This window comes from Sciurus vulgaris (genome assembly GCF_902686455.1).
Source record: "Sciurus vulgaris genome assembly, chromosome: 16".
NCBI lineage: Eukaryota > Metazoa > Chordata > Mammalia > Rodentia > Sciuridae > Sciurus > Sciurus vulgaris.
The window spans coordinates 51,853,264-51,871,662 of NC_136477.1; the positions used below are offsets into that span (position 1 = coordinate 51,853,264).

General features: G+C 46.0%; 1 protein-coding gene across 2 annotated transcripts in view; it reads left to right on the forward strand.

Moving 5' to 3' along the window:
- The window catches only part of CHDH (choline dehydrogenase), a 28,579-nt gene that overhangs the window by 4,960 nt on the left and 5,220 nt on the right, over nucleotides 1–18,399 (forward strand). For both annotated transcript variants that reach the window (XM_079115728.1, XM_079115729.1), the window contains one exon: nucleotides 17,596–18,366. In XM_079115728.1, the coding sequence (XP_078971854.1) occupies nucleotides 17,649–18,366 (718 nt within the window). In that variant the 5' untranslated portion in view covers nucleotides 17,596–17,648. The remainder of the gene's footprint in view (nucleotides 1–17,595; nucleotides 18,367–18,399) is intronic.

The following is an 18,399-nucleotide window of genomic DNA, read 5'->3' on the forward strand; positions in this document are numbered from 1 at the left end:
AAGTTCACTTGGAAAAAAAAACTTGTTGACAGCGTGGCCCAACCTCTTGTGGAATAGCTTGACTCCCTCACTCTGGGCCAAGCCCTCCGTCTCTACCCGTTCTTTCCCTCTCTCCTTTATTTAGGGATATTTGAGATTCCAAACCAAAAAACAATACTACAGGAAAAAAAATTCTCTTTATTATGGAAAATTTGCAACATACAAAATTAGCCAGAGGAGATTATTGAATCTTAAATATCTCTAATTCATTGCTATCATAATAATGAAGCAATACAAAATGAAAGCAAACTATCTTATGAGACAGTGTTCCCAGTGTCCCTTTCACATGTTCCTCTGCATTTCTTGTGAGTTGGTGGATGGATCTGGAAGTGTGGTCAGATTTAGATATGGACTTGGTGGCAAGAGTATTTTGTAGGTGGCATTGCCTTCCCTCATTCAGACTCCTGCTTTAACTGCAAGGAACAGGCCTTTGGTCTTAGATGTCTCCTGTGTGTGAAGTCACTTTGGTGCTGACACTCACCCGAATCTTTTCTTACTGCTGCTGGTTCCTGGCCCCCCTTGTTCTGAGATCACCCTGGCTGCTATGGAGTGTTGGTTGTGGGTGGCATAGTAGCATAGTAAAATCAGGGACCCTATTAGGACATCATGGAGAGAACTCTGGGGAGGGAGATGATGGAGCTTGGTCCAGCTGTGTCCCTGGGGTAGACAGAAATGGGAGAATTAAGTAGGGCTGGATGTGGCCTTGTAAGAGAAGCCACTGTGCCTCTCGGCCTCACTTTGCAAGTCTACTCTCCTGTCCTGGAATGGGCAGTGCACTTTTATGCACCACTCATGTGACAGGCATTTATTGAGTGCCTGCTGTGTGCGTCACCGTGGGAGCAGCATGTACCACAACTGCAGCCTGTAAGCAAAGGAACCTGACAGAAGGGCAACTCCGGATGGGCCCTGCTGAGCGGGAATTTGGTGACTTACGGCCACCAGGCTGTTTTAGTCAGCTTTTTCTTTTTGTTTTTAAATGTGTATATTTGTTTTTATTTGAAAAACATACCAGAAGAATAACTCTGAAACTAATAAAATTTTTGAGAATGGGAGAGAGGATAGACAGTAAAGAAAGAAGCAAAATCACCCTAGGAATGTTTCTTTACAAGTTTTCACTTCTGAACAACACGGAGTTTTTACATATTCCAAAATTAAATTGAGAAGAAACAGAAGCAAACTCTAAAGTCAAAAAACAAACTGGAACAAATGTGACTAATTACATATCAAACCAAAAGAATACCTCTCAGTAAAAATTCTTCAAGTGAACTGACTACACAACGATTTGTATATCCTTAGTGGAATGCAAGAATGACAACTTTATTTGACAATTTAATTAGAAATAGTCCATCAGCGTTTTTATTTTATATATGTTGTAGAATAATGCTGATGAATTGTTGTCATTTAGTCAGCTCGTTCATTGCTGTGACCAAAAGACCTGACGAGAACAATTTTAGAGGAAGAAAAGTTTATTTAGAGCTCACAGTCTCAGAGGTCTCAGTCCATAGATGGCCAGCTCCGTTGTTCTGAACTTGAGTGAGGCAGGACATCATGGTGGAAGGGTGTGGTGGAGGGAAGCAACCCAGGATACGGCAACCAGGAAGCAGAGCTCCACTCACCAAGAACAAAATATATAATCTAAAGTCAAGTGCCCCAGTGACCACCTCTTCCAGCCACATGCTACCTGCCTACAGTTACCACCCAGCTAATCCTTATTAGGGGATGAGTGCACTGAATAAGTTAAAGCTTTCATAACCCAGTTATTTCACCTCTAAGATTTCTTGCATTGTCTCACACAAGATCTTTTGGGGGACACCCCACCTCTAAATCATAACACTGCCAATCTTGTGGTGGCCTCTGGCTTCTGTGCTGAATCTGGTGCAGGGAGGGTGAAAAGGGAAGAGAGGTTGGTTTTCCTCTCATCTTCATCTTGCTCCTGTGTTACTGCATACCAGCCAGGACACTAGGGCTTGGTGGCCTCTGGTGCCACTGACTTCCCCCTCAACCAGTTCCAGTTAAAGCTCTGTGTCCCCACCTTCACCCAAGGCCCTCTGCCGTGTAGCCCACTCACCCAGGCAGCCCAGAGCAGGGGCACATCTGGAGGGCCCTATCCTCAGGGGTCAGCCCGAGACTCCCATCTAACAGATGCTTGACTTTGAGGAAATTGAGTCTCCCAATAGCAACCTTAGCTGTACCCTGCCCCAGACACACCTGGGACACTCATTTTGAAGCCACAGACATGTCTGTGGGGGAAAAACTACAGGTGACCCCAACAAACTGTCCCTGCTATAGGACAGCCTAGGCTACACTCTGGCCTTAGGACTCCAGTTTTTCCCACGTTGAGCTCTGCTTTAGGTGGCGCCCACTACAGAGGTTTTAAGAGGCGGGTGAGACCAGCTTGCAAATAGGAGGGTTACAGAGGACACTTTCTGGAATGCAGAACTCAGGGACCTATGGCCCTGGGAGGCACTGTGGGGCAGCAGAGGGGAGGTGGGACAGTAGCCTCAAGTCCCAGAGTCACAAGCATTGGTGGGGCCCTGGGAAGCTGTCAGCTACATGTTCCCAGCGGGAAACCTGCTCTGGTCACACCACAGAGACCCACAGAGCTGGGAGGACAGCCTGGCTTTCCAGGCGGCGTCAGACTAGAGGGCTTGCAGTGACGAGGGGTTTCTTCGACAGCTTGTGTCCTGCCCTGTCCCACCTCAGTAGCTTCACCAGGTGCCCTCTGTGCAATTAGCAGGGATGAGAAGCCAGGTCCTGGGGCGGAGAAGGATTGCCTGGTCTTCATGGCTCAGGAGTCCTCTCTGGAGAGCAAGCAATTAGCTCTTTCAGGAGATGAGGAGAATTTCCAATTTGGTTGTTTGTTGTATATCAATATGTGGGAGAGGAGATTCCTAGGAAGAAAAACCTGCTTTTTGAAGAATATGACTCTATAAAATTTTTTTTTTAATTTTTAAATCGAGGTACATTAGACACACAGTAAAGTGTAGTTTTGATCTGTGTATGTGTCTACGTAGCCGCCACCAGGTCAGGATCCAGAACATTCCCCGTGTCACTCTCCCTGGTGCTCCTGTCCATCCTGGCACACACCTATGGGCTTAGCATCCCCATCTTGGACACCCTGGGACATTTGGTTACAGAGCCTCAGGCATGCCTGTCCCCCACCTGTGTCCCCTCAGCCAGCATTACAGAGTGCAGCCTCAGGCCAGGCCCAACGTACAGTGGGAGGCAAGGCCACAGCACCCTGTTGGGGAAATGGAACTTCCACAGGTCACCTCAGTTTATTTGTTGAGGTTCCAGTAAGTACAAAGAAGCTCCAGGAAGAAGGAAGTCTTCCCAGGAATAGAGGCCTTAGAGGTCTGAGGGAAGGGGAGGCACGAGCCAGTCAAGACATCACTGGGAGGAGGGAGCAGCACATGTGGAGGCCCCAGCGGGGAAGGTGGTCCACGCACCTGGGGCTCAGAGAGCAAGCTGGCAGTGAGTCATGTGAGAGGTGACAGGTGGAGCAGGAACCAGGCCGGGGGCTCTTGGAACCACAGGGGCCTGGGGTCATGAGGAAGCTCATTCTGGCATCTTGGTGGGGTTGTTGGGTGGCCTTGGTTGGGCATGGCAGTGAGGTTTCTATGGGAGAAGGAGCTACTGCCCAGTGTCACTTACTGGACTGTCACTAGCTCTCAGCTTAGGACTCATCTCAATAACCCCTCCCACCCTGGGCCACCACCCCACACTCACCTTAGGCCACTGGGCAGGCTCTGTGAGGCTGCAGGAAAGCAGCCAACCCTTTGCTACCTCCTCAGCTTCCAGAGCTCTGGTGTGGACACTTGATGGCTAGAATCCTTTCCATATTGCTGACCACGACCTTTTGGCTCCCCTAATGTGGCTTCGTTGGTCAGGCCTGTGGTCGAGTGGTTCCACTGCCTGACTTGACAGGGGGTACTGTAGATGGGGCTTGACCTTTGGGGCTTGTTTCCCGTCAGTCATGGACGGATGTGATGCCATGGTGAAGGAGACCCCGCCCAACGTTCAGGGTCTTTGGGGGTGTCAAATGGAATAAGCCCTCTGACACGCTCAGCCAGGGCAACTGCTCCTGCTGTTCTGAGTCTGCACCATGGTTTGCGTGGTCTCCGGGGATGGCAGGTCAAAGCCAGCAAGACAAGGTGAGAAAATGGAGGGGACCCACCCAAGACTCCAGTTGCAATGGCAAGGAAGGCCATGACCGCCACAGCAGTTTTTGCGACTATCTTGAAGGATGTTATCACCTTTTTCCACGGGCACAGTGATAGATGTGAAGGCCCGGTAGGAGCCTAGAACAGTGCCGGCCTCAGGTGTCGAGGCCCTGGGCTGCAAAGTAGCTTTGTAGCTTTGATGTTCGTGAGTAATTGAGTTCTTCATCCAGGTCTGTCCGTGCTTTTCTGTGATGAGAGGGCTGTGTGGTCACTGTTCCAATTGAGGTCCTTCTGTGTGGATGGACTCACTTCTTAATGAGCAATACCCTACTGGCGGGCAGTTAGGTTATGTATAATTTGGGGGGACGTAGACCAAGCTGGACGGACCCCTGGTGCTTGTGTTCCAGTTGTGCAGTGCTCTCTTCTGCTTAAACTCCTGGAAGCGGGAGTGCTGAGACGAAGGACCGCCATCTTTAAAAATCTGACACGTCCATTACCTTCTGGAAAGGTTTACATGCTCCCCAGCTGTGTCCAAAGCAAGATCATTATTTTCCATTCAGCCTGAGCGTCTCAAAAACCAAAATAGGTTCTAGGCCTTGTTTGACGTGCAGGCCCTGCTGGGACCACTCAGCCCATCTGCGTTCATCATTTCTTTTTGTATGACTGCCCAAAGCAAGGCAGGACTTGAGTGACCCAGAAGGGTGTGAGCCTCACATGGTGCACTGCGCTAGGCAAAAGCTACACAGGAAACATGCTGTGTGTGCACCCAAGAAATGGGGGGGGGAGGAAGTGCCGCTAGGAGCCCTGTTCAGGAGGGCTTTTCAGAGTGTTTCCTTAGCACTGTGGGGGCAACAATTCTGCAGAGTTGGGCCCTGAGTGTGGGGCTTCTGAAACAGTGGGCGAGCATTTTATTCTGGCTATGGTTCTGTTGCATCTTAATTCCACCAAAATTACTAAAAAAAAAAAAAAAAAAAAAAAAATGTGCAACTGGTCTCACATGCTCAGAATTGCAGGAAATGTCTTGTCATATAAGATAATCAGTGTTCTGACCACAAAACTGGGCAAATTTTTCAAACCTATTTTTATCTCTTGATTTGAGAACTGGAAATGAGAATTCTTACAAAGGACTATTTGATGAAAGTTAACAGCAAAAACAGCAGGGTGGAAAGTCAGGTTGGTTACTCCTCATTGTTTCTTCTCTATACTTGACCCATACGCTGTGTCCATCGCTGACCTTGGGGGTGGGAGTCTGAACTGAAAAGCCTGGCCACTCAGGTAGCCAGGCCACAGCAACCAGGGGCCAGCACCCAGGCTTGCCAGCCAGTGGGTGGTAGAGCTTGAGGGGCCGCCCTGGGCTGCAGGAGGAGGGAACATGTGGCATGAAAGTCTTCTCTCCCAGACTGTGAGGTAGAGCAGGTAGAACTCTCTCCTTCGGGCGAAGTGGGTGGACCAGGTCACATCCTCTCCTCTCGGCCAGAGCCCTAGACCAGGCCTAGCCACAGTACGTGCCAGGAAACAGGGTGGGTTTGGGGCACAGGCACCCAGAGTCAGAAGGAAGACTTGAATGCCACCACATGCTTCAAAGCCTAACCGTGGTAGGCAGGACCCCTCCTTTGGCTCCAGCACCCACCCGGATGAACACGCACGCCCTCCTCCTCTCTCTGGTCGCATTCCCACCCACCTCCCATACTGTTAATGCCAGGGACTCTTTCCCTGAATGGGCAGCTCTGGAAAGTGGGAAGGGCTTCTTCCCTGTAGCTCCTGCGCCCTGTCACCAGTCTGTCCATCCACCCAGTCTGGTAGCCTCACAGGGACTGTCCTAGGGGCTCAGGGGTCCTTGACCTCCAAGAATTCCCTTTGGGTTGCAGCCCCCCATTTCCTCTTCCCCCTTTCCCATCATGCTTGATGCACTTCACCCCACTTAGAGCAGGAGCCTGAGTGACTGCTGCTTGCTTCCCCAGCCTGAAGCCCGTCTTCCGAGGGGCTTGGTAGGTCTCAGCGACAGGGGACTTCTCCCAGGCCTGGCACCAGCACTGCCGAGGGAGAAGAGGAAAGCTCCCCCAGCCCCTGCCTTGGTGGGGGTGGGGAGTGGGCAGGGGCTGGGCACAGCGCACCTTGGGGAGGGTAAGTGAGAGCCAGCAAGGGGCCTGGTGCTCCCGGCTCCTTCGTTTAGCAGATCCCAGCCTGGGATTCTTCGCAGAGGGGCAGAGGCACCTAAGGGAATTTCCTCTGGGAAGAATACAGACAGAAATGTCCCAGTTTAGTCCCAACCTGGCCCATCCCATCCCTGCCCAAGGGTCAGAGAGATCGTGGCTAGTCCCAAGCCAGACCCCAAGCTCTCAGAACAATTAAAGGTCGCTCCACGTTGGAGGCTATTAGAGGCTGTGGCTTCAGAGGTGTTGGAGGCAGAGCCTGGTAGGAGGTGGGGTCCTGGAGTGACAGGGACAAAAGAGAGGAAATGACTGCTGCCACCCTGCGCCACAAGGAAGGGTTCGTCTTCGTTGTCCACAGCTGGCTCGGTGCCTCCTGGTCAAGCTGCCCATGTTGCTGCTAATCTTGTCGACTTCAGTTATCATCAGTCACTTCAGACTTCTCTGCCTGTCACCTAGGTTGAGGTCACCTGGATAACAGGTGCAAGGGAAGCCCCTGGGTACACCTCCCTACTCCAGATAACTCTACCGTCTTTACACTTCTGTCGCTCATAACATGGAGGCGCTTAACAATATCCAGAATTGAATTCCACGTGGCATGCGTTGGAGATATTTTTTTTTTTTTGGTAAAATATATGTAACATAAAATTTACCACTTTACTCATTTTTAAGAGTGTACTTCAGTAGCATTAAGTCCAGTCACAAGGGGCATACCCACGACTCATTTCCAATTTAAAAAAAAAAAAGAAATTGTGTTTGGCTGTGCTGGGGATCAAACCCAGGGCCTCACACATGCCAGGCAAGTGCTCTGCCACCAAGTCACACCTCCAGCCCTCCAAATTGCTTTTATCACTCCGAACAGAAGCACTGTTTCCCCTGCTCCTCTTTCCCCAGCCCCTAGTAACCTCTAGTCCCCCTGCCGTCTCTGAATTTGCTTTCGCAAATTGTGGAATCCTGTCACGTTAATCTTTACCTTTGGCGTCCGGTGTAAGGTTTTCAAGCTCCATCCATGCTGTGGCTTGCATCAGAAATGCTTTCTCAAACTTTGGATTGCGCAGAGGGGAGTGAGGGGAGGGGAGGGGCGGTGGGGACGGGAAGGACGGTAGAATGAGACAGACATTATTACCCTGTGTACATGTATGATTACGCTACTGGTGTGACTCAGCTCCATGTACAGCCAGAGGAATGAGAAGTTGTGCCCCATTTGTGTACAATGTGTCAAAATGCATTCTGCTGTCATGTATAACTAATTAGAACAAATTTAAAAATTAAAAAAAAAATTTAAAAATTGCCTTCTCTTTTAAGACTGAGTAATATCCCATTGTGTGTATATGCCACGTCTTGTCTCTCCACTCATCTGTTTTGAGACAGTCTAGTTCTTTCTACCTTTTGGCTACTGTGATTAGCACTGCTACAAACATTGGTGTAGAAGTGTCTGTTTAAGGCCTCTCTTTCAGTTCTTTTGTATATGCATAGTGGAATTGCTGGGTCACATGGTAATTCTGTTTAATTTTTGAGAAACTGCTAACTTGTCTTCCACAGTGGCTGCTACACTGTACCTCCTCACCAGCTGCTGCCAGGGCTCTAGCTCCTCTGCCCCCTTGCCAGCACCTATTTTCCATTTGCTTTTGTTTTTAGCCATACAAATGGATGTGAAGCGGTGTCCCATTGTGGTTTGCATCCATATTTCCCCAGAGACTGGTGATGCTGAGCATCTTTTCCTGTGCTAACTGACCATTCATGCATCTTCTTTGGAGAAAGGTCTTTTCAAATCCTTTTGAAAAGGATTTTGGATTGGATTTTGTTGTTGTTGTTGGGTTGTATGCATACTAGATCTTTCCTTTTTATATATATATTTTTTAGTTGTAGATGGACACAATACCTTTATTTATTCATTTTTATGTGGTGCTGAGAATCAAACCCAGTGCCTCACATGTGCTAGGCAAGCGTTCTGTCACTGAGCCACAAACCCAGCCCCTGCATATTGGATCTTGCTATCTTATCAGGCATGTGTGTGATTTGCAAATTTTTTTTTTTTCTATTTGGTGTACTGTTGATAGTGTTCTTTGATGCACAAGTTTTTAACTTTGAGGAAGTACAATTTATTTTTTATTTTGTTACCTGTAATTTTGATCTTACATCCAGGAAAGTAGCACCAAATCCAATGTTGCAAAGATTTCCCTTACTTTTTTTTTCACCAGGTTTCTATAATTTTCGATCTACCTTTAGGTCTTTGGTCTCTTTTGAGTTAATGTTTGTATATGGTTTATATTTATTTATGTAATTTATGTATATGGCAAGGGTTCAACTTCATGCTTTATCATGTGACATTCTGGTTTTCCCAACACTGTTGAGAAGACTCTCCTTTCCCCCATATAAAGATGCTCTTGTGCAGTGCATGGTGGCACATGCCAGTAATCCCAGTGACTCGGGGAGGCTGAGGCAGGAAGATTGCAAGTTCAAGCTAGCCTCAACAACTTAGCAAGACCTTAAGCAACTTAGGGAGACCCTGTCTCTATATGAAATATAAAAAAGGGCTGGGATGTGGCTCAGTGGTTAAGTACCCCTGGGTTCAATCCCCAGTTCCCCACCATGCCACCACAAAAAAAAAAAAAAAGAAAAAAGGAAAGAAAGATGCTCTTGTTGCAAATCAGTTGACCTCTTAGAAACTTCACAACTGAATCATTCAGAGTGATTCCGAAATGACTGACACAGCCAGGAAGGAGGGATTTCCAAATAACCAAAAACTAAGGGACAAATTACAAATATTTTAAAGTGATTTTATTATTTTAAGGTTAAAAAGTTTTTGGGGGGCAGTACTGGGGATTGAACTTAGGGGTCATTAACCATTGACCCACATCCCCAGTCCTTTTTTGTACTTTACTTAGAGATGGGGTCTCACTGAATTACTTAGGGCCTCACTAAGTTGCTGAGACTGGACTTGAACTCTTGATCCTCCTGCCTCAGCCTCCTGAGCCGCTAGGATTATAGGCATGTGCCACCGCACTTGGCTAAAAAATTGTGCTTTCAAAGTCCAACATTTTCTGATCACATGTCTGACCACAGTGTTCTTGAGTATTGAAGTAAGTCTGATCACTGTGGTTGATTAGAATTTTAAGTTCCATTTTGTGCTGTCCTGGATGTATTCTGCCTGATGGAGAACACTTACTGTGGCCTAATTTTATCTTATAGCGAGAGATGATTGCCACATCCCCCTGTCACACCTTCATGTGCAAAGGCACCAACAGAGTTGACTGGCAATGAGCAGCACAGTCTGTTTCTGTATTTTAATTGGGAAGTCTAGATGTCTTAAAATGATAGAAACAATGAAAAATGTATATAGATAGTTAAATCAAATTTAAGATGCAGATCTTTGCTAGGTGAAGAAGATTTGAAGCTTTTAAAAGCATATGTGGATAGTGACCATTTAGTTCTAGGCAAACCAGTGAACTTCACTGCCAGTAGCTGCTCACTTCTTGGTAGCTAGAGGGACCCACCTCTGACACCAGAAATGAGGCCCTTCACTCATTATCAGGAAAGTGGACAAGCCTAACGGTGTTTGAGCAGAGTTCTCAGGAGCAGGATGTGATTCACTGTTAACTACCGTGTCATCTACTGTGATCTTGTCCCTCTGCTGCTTGGGTTATTTTCAAGGGGTCGTGGGTAGTTCGCGCATGGTTCTGTGCATGTGGCTAAAATTAAGTCGTGAACAGCCATGTGTGATCTCATTTGAAATAGTGTTTGGAAATAGGAACACTATTATATGCAAATGGGTCCAGATTTTCATTTACTAATGTAAGAAAAACGTGATCACAAAATGTGTCGATATAAAAATATAAGAGATTTGTTGTTGGACAAAGCAACATTCTTTTTTTCAATCACTGCACATCAGTTTCTATAGAATCAAAAGTTCTGTACATACTTTGGAATCTGAAGACTCTTAGATCATTTGTTACTCAGATGTGTGAAAACAAATTTCTTTGGAGGAGAAAGTTTGCATTTGCAAGTGTTCTGTGGAATTGATTATTTTTATTATATAATGTAACTGTTTTTAAGTGTTCAGAGTTTTCACTGCTATATGAAATTTATTCAAAATATTCATGTTCCATTAAAGTAAATCAGTTGACCATTTATGCAAGGGTTAATTCTGGCTGTCTGTTTCATTAGTCTAAATATCTGTCTATATGCCACTACCATGCTGCTTTGGTTACTGTAGCTTTGGGAAATCGGGGATTGTGAATCCTCTAGCTTTGTTTGTCTATTTCAAGATTTCCTGTTCGTTATGCTATTTGGGGTTTCTTAAGATTCCATATAAATTTTAAGATGAGTTTTTCTACTACAAAAAACTGCTGCTGTGTAATGGTTCATTTGAACTGTCAACTTGATCCGATTAAGAGATGCTGATGTTAAGAGGCCTCTGCATGTGTCAACGGGGGTGTGTCTAGGAATGATTGACATGTGGGAGAGTGAACTGAAGTGGAGACCCTCCCTAAGCATGGGCAGCACCGCCCAATAGCATGGCGGCTTGGATGGAATAAAAGTTGGAAGAACAAGGAAGCAGATGCAGATGCAAACTCCACTCTTCTTGAACGGGTCTTGATCGCTGCTTTGACAGTCCGAGGATATCGGACTCTCGCTTCTTCACTCTTCCAAAGTGGACTCTGCCAGTGATTCTCCAGGTAGTTCCCAGAAGCCTTGGTCTTGGACTAGGGTAGCACTGTGGATCCTTCTTGTTCTGGGGCTTCCACCTCTTGGACTGGGCAGTTGCTGGTTCTTCCAGCTCTCCAGTTGCAGACAGCCATGGTGGACAATCCAGCTTCTGGTCATGTAAGCCATCATCATACTTCATGTTGATCCTGTTCCTCTAGAGAACCCTGACTAAAACAAGCTGGAATTTTTTTAAAATTCATTTTTATTGTAAACAATGGGATACATGTTGTTTCTGTTTGTACATGGAGTAACAGCATACCATTTGCGTAGTCATACATTTACCTAGGGTAATAATGTTTGATTCATTCTGTTATTTTTTTCCTTCCCCCCCACCCCTCCCACCCCTCTTTTCCCTCTATACAGTCCCTCCTTCCTTCATTCTTGCCCCCCTCCCATCCCCCATTATGTGTCATCATCCGCTTATCAGTGAGATCATTCGCCTTTTGGATTTTTTAGATTGGCTTATCTCCTTAGCATGATATTCTCCAATTTCATCCATTTGCCTGCAAATGCCATAATTTTATCATTCTTTATAGCTGAGTAATATTCCATTGTATATATATACCACAGTTTCTTTATCCATTCATCAATTGAAGGGCATCTAGGTTGGTTCCACAGTCTGGCTATTGTGAATTGAGCAGCTATGAACATTGATGTGGCTGTATCTCTATAGTATGCGGATTTTAAGTCCTTTGGGTATAGGCCAAGGAGTGGGATAGCTGGTTCAAATGGTGGGTTTATTCCAAGTTTCTAAGGAATCTCCACACTGCTTTCCAGAGTGGCTACACTAATTTGCAGCCCCACCACAAGCTGGAATTTTGACAGGGATTGTGTTGAATCTGTATTACCTTGGGTAGTATTGGCATCATAAGCATATTGACTCTTCCAGTCCACGATCATAGAAGGTCCTTGCTTTTCTTTGTTGTCGTTAACATTTTCAGCAATGTTTTGTAGTTTTCAATGTACAAGTCTTTTAACACCTTGGTTAAGTTTATTCTCTAGTCCTAATAGTATTTTTGATCCTATTGCAAGTGGTTTTCTTTTCAGATTGTTCATTGTTAGTATAGAGAAATGCAATTAATGAATTTTTGTGTGTTGATTTTTGTATCCTATAACCCTGTTGAACTTCTTTAATAGCGCTAATGAATTTATTTTTGTTTTCAGTGTATAATTTTTAGTTTTGTATACGTAAGGCCATGTCATCTGCAAACAGATATAATTTTACTTCTTTCTTTCCAATTTGGTTCCCCTTTTTTTCCCCCTAATTGTCGTGGCTAGAACTTCCAATATGATGTTGAATACCAATGGCAAAAGTACGCATCTTGTTCCTGATCTTAGAGGAGAAACTTTTCCTCTTTCACCATTGAGTATCATATTGGCTATAGGTTTTTTTAAAAAATTCATATTTATTGTAAATAAATGGGATACATCTTGTTTCTCTGTTTGTACATGAAGTTGAGGCATACCGTTTTTGTAATCATACATTTACCTAGGGTTTTTGATTCATTCTGGCTGTAGGTTTTTTCCACAGATGGCCTTTATCATGTTGAGGAAGTTTCCCCTTATTCCTTCTTCATGGGTGTTTTTATTATGCAAGGGTGTTAAATTTTGTCAGATGCTTTTTTTTTCCTTTTGGCTAATGTATATTATATGTATTAATTTTTGTATGTTGAAGCATCTTTGCATTCTAGGAGCAAATCCCATTTGGTCATGATGTGGAATCCTTCTAATATGTTGCTGAAATTAGTTTGCTAGTGTTTTGTTGAGACTCTGTATTAATATTCATAAGATATTAGATTGTAGTTTTCTGGCAGTGTCTTTGTCTGATAGCTCAGTACTGCTGGCCTCAGAATTAGGAAGTTTTCCCTCCCCTTCAATATATTTTGGAAGTGTTAGACAAGGGTCGGTGTTTGTTAATTCTTTAAGTTTTTGGTCAAGTTCACTGTGAAGCCATCTGGTTCAGAGATTTCCTTCGTTGGGAGATTTTGATTACTGAGTCTATGTCATTACTAATTATAGTTTTCTTTAGATATTCTGTTTCTTCATGATTCAGTTTTGGTAGATAGTTTCTGGAAATTTTTCTATCCTAGATTATCCAATTTATTGGTGTCCTATTGTTTATAATGTTCTCTTATAATCCTTTTTATTTCTGTAAGATCAATAGTGATATCCATACTGTCATTTCTGATTTTGCTGATTTTGAATTTACTAATGTGAATCTCTTTTTAAGTCTTTGTTTTTCTGAGTCTTTTCTTCCTTAACTAAATGTTTGTCAATTTTGTTGTTTTCTGAAGAACCAACTTTTGTCTTAATGATTTTCTTTATTGTTTTTCTACTTTTATTTATCTCTAATCTTTATTATTTCCTTCCTGCTGCTAGCTTTTGGTTTAGTTTGTTCTTTTATTTTCTATTTCTTTTAGGTGTAAAGTTAAGTTTTTATCTCAGATCTTCCTCTATTTTAATGTCTGCAATTACAGCTATAAATTTCCCTCTTTGTGCTGTTTTCATCATATCTCACAAGTTTTGGTGTTTTGTGTTTTCTTTTTCATTTGTCTCAAAGTATTTCTAATTTCCCTTTCAATTGTTTAAACTTTTAAAAAATTTCTACATATTTGTGAATTTTCCTGTTTTCCTTCAGTTATTGATTTCTAGTTTCATTCCAATGTGATCTAAAAAGATTCTTGGTTCATTTCAGTATTTTAAATTTATTAAGACTTGTTTTACTGCTTAATGTGGGATCTGTCCAGGAGATTCTTCCATGTGCACTTGAGGGACAATGCGTAGTCTGTTGTTGGGTTGAGTGTTTTATAATTATCTGTTGGGTTCAATTGGTTGACGGTGTTATTTGGTGTTATTTAATCTTCTTTCCTTTTTGATCTATCACTATTGAAATCTGAGTGTTGAAAACTTTATTATTGTAGAACTATCTGTTTTCCCTTTCCAACATCTCAGTGTGTGCTTCATACATTTTGGGGCTCTGATGTGTGGCGCATATATGAATTGCATGCTTTAAAATTTCGTACATATTCAGGCCACCACCTCTGTAACTTTCTGAATACATTTTTAGGTTTCTACCATGTTGACGTGAGATGCTGTGGTTCCTCCTTCCCTGCTGTGTGGGGTTTCTTTGTATGACTATACTACTTTTTCTCTGTCCTAAGTCTCTCCTTATACCTCCTTTTTTTTTTTTTTTTTTTTTTCTATTTGATGCTGGGGATTGAACCCAGGGCCTCCTGCATGCTGGGCAAGCACTCTACCATTAAACTACACGCCCCAGATGTCCATATACCTATTGAAATCGACATGTCAGGCATTCTTAGGTTTGATCAGCATTGCATTGGGTTGAAATGATGTAATAACAATATTGGGTCTTCCCATTCATGGCATGTTTAAGTCATCTTTCATTTTTCTCAGTGTTTGGTAGTTTTCTGTTTGCAGGTCTTGCGCCTATTTTATTAAATTTACTCCTAATTGTTTCATATTTTTCGATGCTCTTTGGGTTCCCTTTGGCAGGCGGGATCAACTCCCCACCAAGCAGGCCCAGTTTGCTGTTGATTCTGATGACGCTGCACACCTGCCGCAAGAGGCTGCGCAGAGGATTACTGCTCACACGTGGGGCTTTGTGGGGAGAGCAGCGCAGGCCCCCAGGCCAGCCCCGGATGGCTTGAAAGGGAGGAGCAAGTGTGCCTGGATTTTATCATGGCCATGGTATGGGGCCAAGGTACAGACGCCTGTGTGCAGTAGAAATGGGGTGATTTAGCTTCCACGCTGATATGGGAAGCAGGAATGCCAGGCGAGAAGGGGAACAGGAGCTTGGGGGCTGTCAGTGGTCAGACGTCAGAAAGGGAGTCAGACTCTTTATTACATTTCTTAGAAGACTTTAATTTTTCAGAGCACCTTCACAGCAAAATCAAAAAGAAGAGACGGAGAGTTCCCAGGGACCCTCACCCCCACCTGCATAACCTCCCGCTTCTCCATGTCCCTCTCCAGAATGGTGCCTTCATCACAGGTGATAGATGAGACTGACGTGCATGATCGCCCGGTCCATGGTTCACACTAGGTGGCTACTGGTGGTGTGCGTCTGTGGTTTTGTGCAGCGCACGGCGACGCCTCTGTGCAGTAGAATGGAGTAGTTTCACTGCCCTAGACCTTCTCTGGCTCCCCCCATGTCTGCACAGTTCTCCCTCCCACCCCTGGCAACCACCCCTCTTTTACTGCCACCATGGTTTTGCCTTTGCCAGAATGTCATGCGGTTGGAATCATACAGCAGAGTTTGCAGACTCCTTTTCACGTGGGCTTCTTTCACTTAGATGACATGCATTTAAATTCCCTTTGTACCCGCTCATGACTTCAGGACTCCCCCCCCCCCCCCCCCCGGGGTGATCTTCTCTCTTTTCTTTGGGATGTTAAACTAAGTGGTATTGTTTTTCATTTTGGATTCCACTTGTTCTTTGCTGGCAATAAGCAATTGGGTTTTGTATATTAACTCTGTATCCTGCAACTTTCCTAAACTTGCTTCTTAGTTCTGAGAATTTTTTGCCAGTTCTTTTAAGACTTTCTACATAAGCAATCATGCCAGCTACAAGCAAAGTTTTTATTTCTTCCTTCCCAATCTGTATGATTTTTATTTCCCTTTCTTGTCTCATAGCATGGGCTAGGACTTCCAGTATGATGTTGAACAGGAATGGTGAGAGAGGACATCTTTGCCTTATTCCTGATCCCAGTGGGAAAGCTCTGAGTTTTTCACCATTAAGTATGCTGTTTGGATGAGTGGATCTCGTTTGTTGAAGAGGCTCTTTCCTCCAGTCTATGTGTGTGGCATCTTTGGCTAGGATGAGATAACTGTATTTATGTGGGTTTGTCTCTGTTTTCTATTCTGCTCCATTGGTCTTCATGTCATTCTTGAAATATTTGGTCTCCTTTTTCTTGTGGTGCTGGGGGCCTTGTGCCTGCTGAGTAAGCACTCTACCACTGAGCTACGTCTGCACGCCCCTCGCTTTCCATCCTCTCCTGCCCCTTTGGATCCCAGTCATCCATACTTTAGATGGCTCGATATTGTCCTAAAGCTTCAGCTCTTCTGCTCTGTCTCCTGCTTTCACTCTTCTGTCTTCATTTCCATGTAGATTCACTGATTCTTTTCTCTGCTATAATCCATCAAAATTTTTTGTCTCCAGTATCACATTTTTTTTCTTGCATTTCTGTGTAAGTTGCCAATGTTTTGCTGCAGTTCTGTTCAATATGTTGCCCACCCTTTTCACTAATCTTCTGTAATGTTCACCTTGGTTCTTGAAACGTCCGATGGTTGTGATGTCTGGCGAGTCATCCTTTGGTCTGGTTCTGTTGACTGTTTTTTGTCTTGACAAGGAGTCATTTATCTTTTTTGTGGACTACTAACCTCACGTACAGGACAGTGGAGGCCGAGATGGATGGTTTCCCTGCCTTTTTCCATCAGGTTGTTGGTGGGGAGTTGAGCAGCGGGCTGCTTCTGTGGGGGACCTGGAGGCTGTTCTCAGTGTTTCTGCTGCAGACGTGACTGTGAGGAGATGGTGCCACTTCTTCTTTCTCCTGTGCCTTGGCACAGGGGAGGAGGGAAAGGAGGAGTCTTCTCTGCATTCCTACGCTGCCTCCAGCGCTAGGCTGTGTACACCTGGTACGGAGCTCAAGGGAGGGGTTTATCCAAATTTTCTTGGAGGTTTCAGAGTTCTCATGTTTCAGCCTGTCTTGAGATGATCATACTGGGCCTGCACCTCATGGGTGGGCTTTCTCCAGTATTGTCACTGGAGGTTGCGATGGCCCCTGGTTCTTTTCTACTGAGCATGTTGGGATTGATATGAACATTGCTGGGAAGAGGCCCTCCAAACGCTATTGCTGTTTCCCTGCTGAAACTCCTTTAGTACTCTACAGTGGGATCTTTTAAGAGTGTCACTGTGACGCTGTCCCCTTCTTAAAACCTCTCTAGAGCTCCTGTGGTCCCTCAAGTCAAAGACTATGAGCCCACAGTTTGTGGGCTCCTTGCCCTGACCTTCCTTCCATTACTTATGCCTTGCCCTTCTCCCTGGCCCCAGACCATCAGTTATGGAAGCAGATGTCTTCTTTTCCTCTGTATCACTAGAGAAAAACACCATGCCTGGTACCTAGCAGGGGCTCAGCAACTGTCTGGAGTGAATGAGTGTCACCTTTTCTTTCCCACCCTGGAAAGCTCTCTTTCCTCTGCCTTCCAGCAGGTAGATTTCCAGCCTCCAGGTTCATATACAATGTCACAGGAAAATCTTTCCAGGGGACCTCCCCTAATCTGGGGAGGGGCCCCCTCCTGCTGCCCAGCCCTGTGTGTGCATACTTCAGCACTGGAATTTTTGCTCCTTCTGGCAGTCACCTTTGTGACCACGGAGGACTACTGGCCCCACCCAATGCAGGGCAGGCCCTTGGTGACCCTGCAGTGGACCTTTGCTGTCCCAGTATGGCCACCCCAGCTTTGGGCTGATTTTGCACATGCACACAAATTAATATGCTTAAAGCCTCTTTTCTTATCCTAGGGCAAGTGAATTATCCCATTCCCCTCTGTGGCCAGGAAGACCTGAGCTGAAGCATGTGGCGAATCCTTCACGGCCGGAGCCAAGGGTGCTTGGGCCGTCAGGGAGTCCTGGCGTGGACAACCCTGGGGCAGCCAGGGCCTCTGGGCAGCCGAGCCTGGACTAGCGCGGGCTCGCAGACCGGGGCTGAGCACAGCTACGTTGTGGTGGGCGCGGGCTCGGCGGGCTGCGTGCTGGCCAGTCGGCTCTCAGAGGACCCCGCGGAGCGGGTGCTGCTGCTGGAGGCGGGGCCCAAGGACTTGCTGGCCGGGAGCAAGCGGCTCTTGTGGAAGATCCACATGCCTGCGGCCCTCGTGGACAACCTGTGTGATGACAGCTACAACTGGTACTACCACACGGAGCCGCAGCCGGGCCTGGACGGCCGTGCGCTGTACTGGCCCCGGGGCCGCGTGTGGGGTGGCTCGTCATCCCTCAATGCCATGGTCTACGTCCGCGGGCACGCCGAGGACTACGAGCGCTGGCAGCGCCAAGGCGCCGAGGGCTGGGACTACGCGCACTGCCTGCCCTACTTCCTCCGGGCACAGGGCCACGAGCTGGGCGGCAACCGGTACCGCGGCGGCGATGGCCCACTGCGTGTGTCCAGAGGCAAGAGCGGCCACCCGCTGCACCAGGCGTTCCTGCAGGCGGCGCAGCAGGCCGGCTACCCGCTCACGGATGACATGAACGGCTTCCAGCAGGAGGGCTTCGGCTGGATGGATATGACCATCCACGAAGGTAGCGTGGGTCCCCCGACTCCCCACCTCTTCA